At 36.9% G+C, this 9,935-nt stretch overlaps 1 protein-coding gene and 1 pseudogene across 1 annotated transcript; both read left to right on the top strand.

Moving 5' to 3' along the window:
* Positions 1-193, top strand: part of LOC107751518 (macrophage mannose receptor 1-like) — a 1,862-nt pseudogene extending 1,669 nt beyond the window's left edge.
* A 6,796-nt stretch (positions 194-6,989) lies between these two features.
* On the top strand, positions 6,990-9,561 carry LOC107751527 (C-type mannose receptor 2-like). The gene is made up of 4 exons (XM_016567267.1): positions 6,990-7,026; positions 7,119-7,487; positions 8,697-9,029; positions 9,194-9,561. Exons 1-4 carry the CDS (start codon positions 6,990-6,992, stop codon positions 9,559-9,561), a joined length of 1,107 nt encoding a protein of 368 aa, XP_016422753.1.
* The last annotated feature ends 374 nt before the right edge of the window (positions 9,562-9,935 follow it).

The following is a 9,935-nucleotide window of genomic DNA, read 5'->3' as shown; positions in this document are numbered from 1 at the left end:
CTGCACTGTGGGCATCTGGTTCTGGGTGAGTGGAGAGACCGTGTGCTATCAGAACTGGGCTCCAGGGAACGGCACATCAGAGGAGGACTGTGAAGACGCAGTGAGATCTGGAGCAGTTCAGTCTGGAGGAGATCAGCGCTGGATCAGCCGTCCTGAACACGACAAACTCAACTTCATCTGCAGCAGATACTAAGAGTGAAAGGATACACAGACCTTTCATGTGAGATAAGTGCTTGTGTGTTTACTCCCATTAACTTAATTTTCATTCATCACTTTGTAAAGGAATAATTTGAACAATTTTTGTCTCAACAGGCAGTCGCACCTGAGGGTTAAAAATTCAGAAACTTTTTGCTCACTCAACATGTTGTGTGTGTGTGTGTGTGTGTCATTTACTAACTTCATTGAATTTTGTGACGGTCAAAGGGCATCATAGACTCTCAATTAGATATACATTTATACTAGTTTCTATTTCATCATGACATAAATAATATAACTGAAGAGTGTGATATGAGGTTTAATACATGTCTTATCTGTGTTTTAAGGATATGTGTATGTTGTTGCGGCTACTTCTCTCTCTTATATTGAGTTTCATGTGTCAATGTCTTTAAATTAGAAATGACTGGTTGAATATGAATCAGTGAGCACCAACATTATGTGTCTCAGCTAAATTAAGTAATGTTTATTCTTTAAGGAGTGAAGGTTGGGTATAAAATCTCTTGAATTATTTTGCACGAAACATTAAAGAATGTGTCAACAACAGCAGCTCAAATAAACTCCTGTACAACCAGCAATCCCATCTCTTTCTTTGACTGTTTCCCAACCTCAGAATTATAAAATCCAACTTGGTTTCAATCATAATTCATTAAGCTCGGCCACTGTATGTTTCTGGGAAAAAATGGCCTGATTGGAATGGTGACTCCATTGCAGGGCAAAAAATAAATAAATAAATAAAATTAGCACTTAAAAAATGAGAAATAAACTACACTGAACAAAAATATAAACTCAACACTTTTGTTTTTGCCCCCATTTGTCATGAGCTGAACTCAAAGATCTAAGACTTTTTCTATGTACACAAAAGGCCTATTTCTCTCAAATATTGTTCACAAATCTGTCTAAATCTGTGTTAGTGAGCACTTCTCCTTTGCCGAGATAATCCATCCACCTCACAGGTGTGGCATATCAAGATGCTGATTAGACAGCATGATTATTGCACAGGTGTGCCTTAGGCTGGCCACAATAAGAGGCCACTCTAAAATGTGCAGTTTTAGAACAATCTTAACAATCTTTTAATTTCCACATTACAGCCAGTCACAATCAAGTATTTAGACAGAGAAAATAAGATACGTTTATTCCGAAACTGGAGCAGCAGGTTTTTTTTTATTCTATTTTACTTTCTAAAGATGAAGAATATCTGAAAGAGCATGCAGCAAACAGTCATGCTGTGGATGTGGGAAAGTGTTCAGTGGATGCTGGTGAATGTGATAATGTCAGAAGTGGGGTTTGCAGTGGATCAGAGATTGCCACTGTGGCAACCAGGGAGCCAGGTGAGTCATGGAACTCACAAACATCTGTTGGCCTACCACAGAGTGACATGGACCAGCTGTCCAAGAGAGGTGATGTTCAGTCCATTGATATTGATTCTGGGAAACGCAGCCCTGGACACAAAAGAGACTCATGAACAACTATCACAAAACATGTGAGAGGAGGGTACGTCACCACCATACACTCAAAAAAATTATATGTTGGCCTTACTTAACTTTTTTATGTCAACAGGTTCCACGTAACTGAGTTAGGTTGCATTTAAGCAGTGTTGGGAAGGTTACTTTGGAAATGTAATAGGTTACAGATTACAAGTTACCCTACTTAAAATGTAATAAGTAGTGTAAGTTTTTAATTACTTTATTAAAGTAATGTAACTGATTACATTTGATTACTTTTTGATTACTTTTCTAAATTTCTGTTTTCAACTGTTAATCATTTTCAAACATGTAAACCAGGCAGGGTTAAACTTACAATATGTGCTCAACACTGATAACTGTCAGACTTTCGAAATCCTTCATCACTTGAATTAAGATTATAATATTTTCATTTTAAAGGAGACATTGGATGCAAAATATCTTCATTTGCATATAAATGTGTCTTAGCAGTGTGTGGACACAACCACCTTACAATAATCCCCCAAAAACCTAAACAGTCTCAATTATAAAGCCATTTTGATTTTGGAGTGAATACCAGCACTCTCTTCCACCTTCAATACCACGATGGAGGTGAGACCCTTGAGCAAGGCACCAAACCCCCAACTGTTCCCCGGGTGCCGCAGCAATATGGCTGCCCACTGCTCTGGGTGTGTGCTTACGGTGTGTGTGTTCACTACTGTGTGTGTGCACTTGGATGGGTTAAATGCAGAGCACAAATTCTGAGTATGGGACACCATACTTAGCCACATGTCAATTCAATTCACTTTCACTAAATTCGGAAGGAAGGTCTTCAAGCCAAATTGGATAGAGTTAATGTTTATAATTCAATGGAATGCAAGGAGTCTTTTGGCAAATGGACAGGAATTCAAAAGTATTATCAATGATTTAGAAATAAAACCGGACATAATTTGCATCCAAGAAACTTGGTTGAAACCATCTTTAGATTTTATAATAGCAGGTTATGATAGTGTTAGGAGAGATAGAGACAAGGGTAATGGGGGTGGATGTGGTATTTTTATCAAACAGAATATGCATTATACGGTAATGGTAAAAGGAAAGGAATTGGAATTTATAGTAATTGAAGTTTGGACAAATGAAGGAAATATTAAAATAGTAAATTATTATAATCCTTGTAGGAAAATAACATTGGAAAACTTAGAGGAACTTGCAGTAAATTTAGAGGGTAAGGTTATTTGTTGTGGAGATTTTAATGGACATAATATGTTGTGGGATTGTTATAATGATTCAAATGGGGAAGTAATAGAGGAATTAATGGAACTAAAAAATTTAGTATGTGTAAACAATGGAGATGGCACTAGAATAAATGTGGTAAATGGGAAGGAAACGGCAGTTGATATTACAGTTGTATCGGAAGCTATAGCAGGATTATGTTGGTGGGAAGTTAAGAAAGATAGTACGTTAGGAATAAAGCGCACCTTAGTATCGATATTTTTTGTTTGAGTATCGATACTTTCGATACTCGCGTCAGTATCGATATATCGATACTTCGGATCGATACGCCCATCCCTACTGAAGAGTGATCTTTGAATGTGCTGTCTATCTGCGCATGTGCAGATATTACTCCACCTGCTGACCAAAGTGTGGTACTGCAGAAGCAACTCAACTCCATTTCATTCACTTTACTTAAGTGAACTGTGTAAATTTGAAATATTACTTTTTCTAATTTGGTCAACACAACTCTTTTAATTTTAATACACAAACGTAAGGGAATTATTTAATTTAAACGTAGTTACATTCTTTGGACCAACAGTAGGCACATTAAATTTTTTTGAGTGTAGAGGTGTGACTCCAACTTTGGGGGAAAAAAAAAAAAAAAAAAAAACCTTTGTACAGTGGAATGTATTATGCTTCAGCGAGTCAGGAATCACACTCCTATTCACTTAAATAAGGCTAGCAACAATCTGTTCTATTTAGCTGCTGCAGTTTGCCCAGCGACTTCAGTATTTGATTACATGGTAGCTAACAAGAGAAAACTTTAATGTAGCCAGATAAGAAAATCTATAAAAATTTTGTGCACATTTTTTTTTTATTTTTTATAATATATACAACTTAATAACTAAGAAGGGTGCCACATACATCTATGTCCCAGTGCACTCTTGAACACACATGTAACTTTACAAGAGGAAACTGTGGTTAATTAACATTGCAAAATAATGAACAAAGTTACCTTGCTGAATTGAAAAAAGGGTTGAATCTACTGCAAAAATAAATAATTAATAAATAAATAAATAAATTACTGTATTGTGATTCACAGTAAAAACTGATGCTTTACAGATCTACAGCAACATGCTGTATGCCTACACTTTCTCACTCCCAACTCGTCACATATTGACGCTTCGTCAGGACCACTTGGCGCCACTTTTTGACACACAGGGTACCCCTTTAGCGTCATTTTTCCGATGTGCAGGGTCCTCCATTGCTTTAAATAAAAATCCTTGGCATCAATATGCCGACGTGAAAGGCACTGGGAATTTTTTCGTCATGATTAACTTATATATTGGGTAATAATATTGTTATTATTGCATATATGTTGGGGTGTAATTTTTCAATGTAAATAGTCACAACAGTTTTATTTACATTACACTATTTACACTTTTATGAGCACGTAACCCAACCCCTGCCCCTAAACCTACCATTTGTCGATAAAACACAATATATAACAGGCAGATACAGCTACAGTCACAATTTATTAAAAACATATTAATATTCCAAGTCTTCAGAGGCAAAATGATTGATTTGTGAGAGGAATAGTCACGATCACGGTCTCCGTCCGCCGTAAAGCTCAGATCCTGTGTGCAGTCTGTGCGGGAACTCAAAAAATACCACCAGAAGAAGCCTTACGTCAGTCTTGATTGTGAAATCCTATTGGCTCTTGTGTGTCTTGTGACTGATTGCGTCATGCTACAGGAGTATGTTTTTTAATGAGATGTGAGCACGTTAACGGAGTGGGATCATTTTCAGCGATAAAAACCTTATGTTTTACTCTCTTCTTCGCATAAAGACATTGTATGGCTTCAGAAGACTTAGAATGCAACGGGACTTGTTTGTAATGCTTTTATACTGCTTTTTATGGTCAGTCTTTGCAAATACACGTGACTGTACTTTTATTTCCCTGTTGTGTGTTTTATATTGTTCAGAAGTTGGTAGGTTTAGGGTAGGGGTGGGGTTATGTGCTCCAATGAAAGCATCCATTTATATAAAATTGTTTCTATTTTTTACAAATGCATGCAAACCATTGAATTAAGACAAACAACTGAAAACAATAGAGGACCCTGCACGTCGAAACGTGACGCTAAAAGGATACCTCTGTGCTTCGAAAAATGATGCTAAAGGGTACCTTGAGCGTCAAAAAGCGACGCCGAGGGATCCTGACCAAGCGTCAATATGTGACGAGTTGGGAGTGAGAACGTGTTGCATATGCAGGTTCTACAGTAAACATTTGTTTATTATACAGTATTAGTGTTTTGTAAACTACTGAAGTTCGTTACAGTGTTGGTTTAGGATGATTTTGGGGATTTTTTTATTTTGTATTATAGTCTGTCAGAAACGTCTCTGCTGTGTACCTGATGGCAGATGTCACACAGTCGCTAGGCAACAGGAGCGGTGGCGGGAACAGCTGGTGATGCAAACAGGAAATCCTCCAAATACCGTCTCATTTAACAACGTTAACTTTGATCTTTGTGGACTTCGAGGCATGAGGCCTTTGAATTGAGACACATTTACAGTGCAACTTTTCTGCAATAAAACTAACAAATTAATAAGACTGAATGAAATGTAAATCAAATGCGACTAAAACAATAACACTCGATGTTTATGCTTCGGTTTCACGTCAGAGATGTAAATACTGTCCATCCTGAACGTCTAAATGTGGTGTGGACATAAACAAATAAATGAGGATGTGTTTACATGCAAACATAACCATGTTTTATAAACAAGCAAAAAAAGAAAAAAAAGCATACAGTAAACGGCAGGAGTAGGAAACGAAACAATATTAGAATTTTCACAAAGAGATGAATTCTAAAAAAAAATGTAACAATGTTTCAATCTTTGCATTCCATTCAATCACAATCTAATATCTAGATTGAGTATAAAATCAGAGACATTTATTCTGAAACAGAAGCAGATCATGTTATTATTTCAGTTTGGATAATGAGTCTTTACTAACATTATAAATGGACCGCAGGGTAATAAATACATTTCAATCTTTGCATTCCATTCAATCACAATCTAATATCTAGATTGAGTATAAAATCAGAGACATTTATTCTGAAACAGAAGCAGATCATGTTATTATTTCAGTTTGGATAATGAGAGTCTTTACTAACATTATAAATGGAGCGCAGGGTAATAAATACACAATATGAGCAGATTAATGCAGGCTGGTCAGAGTCTTCATCTCGTCTCTGTTGCTCATGTCTGCTGTGTCTCATCTTCAGGGGCCTCGGCTCTCAGAAGAGGAAAAAGAAACCCGACATAAGAAGGGGGAGAATCTCTCTTTCCTCTTCATCTGGTCTTTTTTTAATTCCTCAAACCCTTCTCGCAATACAAAACTTTCTCAGTAATCACAGGTATTCTTTCATCTCACAAACTGGGGCCTTAAACAGAGTTTTTTTAAAGGCTGTCAGTAACCAGTATCACCTGTCTTCACTAATGAACTCAACCCTCATCAGTCAGATCATTAGTAGGTTGTTTGCTTAAAAAAGCACCATGTAAAAAGTGTCCCAACAGTAATATAAAAATGCATTTCAAACTGAATAGAGCTATGCTGCCCACCTATAATATTATAATAGCCGCTTAGTTTTAAGCGTCAAAATGTTAATTAAGAATGTTCATATGTATATAATTTTGTTAAATAAGGTTCATTTTCATATTGACTAATAGCCTACTGACTGACACAGATGTCAGTATGAAAATTAGTGGAAAGAGATGGACAAATACACAAATATAGAGGAAGTAAAACATGAAATAGGGGTTTTTAGAGTAGTAAACAGATGATGTGATGCTGAATGACGGATGAGAGCAGATATAATAATCACACAGTCTGAAGCTGCAGACAGAAACATCAGACTCAGGACAGAAACACACGACCTCTAAAGTAAGAAAAACTCACATGTTTATTCTTTAACTAGAACTAGACTGAGGTGTTAATATTATCAGAATTGTTGTGAATCCTGTTATGCCGCTAAGAGTAAAACATTATGAAAAAAAAAAACATCTAAGATGAAAATTAGAGTATTTGAGGTTTTTTTTTTTTTTTTTTTGTCCTCAGAAATGGACCAAACTCTATTTTTCACTCTTGTTCTCATTGGTGAGTGTGTTTGTGGTTTTATTTATGGTTTCTAGTTTCATTAGGTTTGATCCTGTTATGAAGATCATTAAAGCAAAGCCTCTCTTTCACAGCTCTCTGCTCCGTATCTGAATGTGTTCAGCGTCAGTATCACTTTATAAATGAGAGGAAGACCTGGACTGAAGCTCAGAGATACTGCAGAGAGAAATACACAGATCTGGCCACCGTTGACAACATGAACGACATGAACGAGCTGAAGAAGAGTGTTAATGATGAAGGTGTTGAAGATGTCTGGATCGGGCTGCAGAAGACGGGTCGTGATGAATGGCAGTGGTCTTCAGGTGAAGCTGCGCTCTATCTGAATTGGGGAGATAAACAACCAAATCGTGGTGAAGAAGAATGTGCTATGATGACACATGGACAATGGCATGATGTGGGATGTAGTAGGTGCCTAAATTTCATCTGCAATTCATCCAATAACAGTAAGTGCATCTCCCTACAATGGCAACAAACATTAATGTATAAAAATATGCATATAGATTTTCAACCCTGCTCCTGGAGGTCCACTGCCCTGTAAAGTTTCTATCCAACAGCTTGATTGACAGAAATTCAGCTTGTGATTTTCAACTGATCCTGAAGAGCTTGATTTGCTTCTTCAGGTGTGTTTGATTAGGGTTGGAGCGAAACTCTGCAGGACTGTGGCTCTCCAATACACAATACGACACAATACTAATTGCTTCTACTTTTTAATGTGGTCATAAATATAAACAACTTGAAGTCAGTTTCTGTAGAGAAAAACTAATTTTGGCCTGAAAAAAAAAAAAAAAAGAATTTCATTGAACACATATTGATTTTTTTGTCACATGGGATAGCTGTGGAAATCTGCCATTAGAGCATAGATTTTTTTTCCAGCAATATTTATAAATTATGAATTAAATGTCAAACAATTGTTTTGGCGAGTGTTTCTGAATCATAATTAATTAATAATTATTTAATTGATAAAATTTGAAATATTGGCATATAGTAGGGGCCAAAAGGGATGTCTGGCGTAGGAAATCAACATAACCCTTTATGTTGATTTCCTACATAAAGGGTTATGTTGATTTCCAAGTTTTAATAATATTTGAATAAAGGGTTAGGAAATCAACATAACCCTTTATTCAAATATTATTAAAACTGTGTTAAAGGTTTTGTAACCATATATGGTTTTATATTTTGAAAAATAATTAAATTTTTATGTTTTAATCAAACATGTAGGGTCATTAAAAACTAATAGCACCTCTGGACATCATTTTTGGACACTGCTGTATGGAATTCTGCCCCTTCTTGATGTTTATGAACGAAACTTGTTCAGTTCTTGTCTTCTCAGTGTAATTTTATTGTGCTCACTTTTACCCATATTACAATATTTTGTTTTGGAGATTGTTATTCTCAGAAGTTAGTCTTTTTAAAGTACATGTTTCGAAACAAATACAAATTTGTGATCATTAGCTGCAGAGTCTGTGATAAACCACCTGAACACCGTGAGCTGTGCGATACATTCAGCTTTCAGTATCTCAAGACAAAATCAGTCTTTGAATGATGCGTTTCTGATGTTTCCACCGCTGCTCCTGTTCACATCCAAACCATAAAGCAGCACAAGAATAATGAACAAACTGATTGATTAATCTGTTTTCTTAAAGCAAACACAGGACTAATCTTTGTCAATCAGATGAAGGATTGGAGAGACGCTCAGAGTTACTGCAGACAGAATCACAATGATCTGGTCAGTGTGAGAAACCAGAATGAGAATCAACAGGTTCAGAAGATCATGAATGATAGTCACATATCTGAAGCTTGGATTGGTCTGTTCAGAGACTCATGGCAGTGGTCAGATCAGAGTGACTCCTCATTCAGATACTGGAACACTCGTGAACCTGATAATAATGGAGGTGGTGAAAACTGTGCAGCTGTCAAACTGAATGCTCAGGGACGATGGATTGTCATCTCTTGCGGCCACCAGTTTCCTTTTGTGTGTCATGAAGGTGAGTAGATCTTCACAAAACACACACAATCCATCATCACCTCCAGATCTCCTAACGTTCACGCTGAATGTCTGAGATGACAAATTCATCCACAGTGTTTGTTCTGCATGTTGTTTTTGATCAGTCTCTCTCTTGTTTCTGCTTGTGCTTTGTTTGGTTTCCAGATAAACTGATTGTGATCAGAGAGAATCTGACGTGGTCTGAAGCTCTGAGATACTGCAGACAGAATCATGTGGATCTGGTCTCGGTTCATTCAGAAGAGATTCAGCGTCGTGTGAGGAACGTGGTTAAACGAGCGTCTACTGCGGCGGTGTGGTTGGGTTTGCGTCACTCCTATATTTTGGACGTCTGGTTCTGGGTGAATGGAGAGACCGTGTGCTATCAGAACTGGGCTCCAGGGAACGGCGCATCAGAGGAGGACTGTGAAGACGCAGTGAGATCTGGAGCAGTTCAGTCTGGAGGAGATCAGCGCTGGATCAGCCGTCCTGAACACGACAAACTCAACTTCATCTGCAGAAATTATGGAGAGTGAAGAACATGTGAATGCCTGTATGGTTATTTCCATTATCTTCCTGTTTCCAGTTGTGAAGGCTAAATACATGTGTATGTTTTTCTACAGATAATATGTTATATAAATAGTTAATGCAATCTTTCAGTAATATATTACTGAGCTGTGAAGTGTAGGTGGGTCTGTATTTCTCCAGGTGGATGAATCATTGTGATTCCTGTAGGTGGTGTTTGGTTAAGAGCTTACAGTTAGAACTGCTGTTTTTTAATGCATTTGCTTTTACAAACTCTTTCAAAATGTACTTTGTGTTATTCAGTAACTGCAGAATTTTGTGAATTCTGCCAGTTTAATTTTGTGAGGGTCATAAGGACATCATATTTATATCATTAGATAAGTCT

Source organism: Sinocyclocheilus rhinocerous, unplaced genomic scaffold (genome assembly GCF_001515625.1).
Source record: "Sinocyclocheilus rhinocerous isolate Xijiao unplaced genomic scaffold, SAMN03320098_v1.1 scaffold2696, whole genome shotgun sequence".
NCBI classification, from domain to species: Eukaryota; Metazoa; Chordata; class Actinopteri; order Cypriniformes; family Cyprinidae; genus Sinocyclocheilus; species Sinocyclocheilus rhinocerous.
The sequence above is the reverse complement of the archived record's forward strand: the minus strand, read 5'-3'. Positions and strand labels throughout refer to the sequence as shown.

Coding starts and splice junctions, on each gene's coding strand:
- LOC107751527 (XM_016567267.1), top strand. CDS start 6,990: ATGGACCAAACTCTATTTTTCACTCTTGTTCTCATTG. Junction 7,488..8,696: donor CTGCAATTCATCCAATAACA/GTAAGTGCATCT, acceptor AAGCAAACACAG/GACTAATCTTTGTCAATCAG. Junction 9,030..9,193: donor TCCTTTTGTGTGTCATGAAG/GTGAGTAGATCT, acceptor TTTGGTTTCCAG/ATAAACTGATTGTGATCAGA.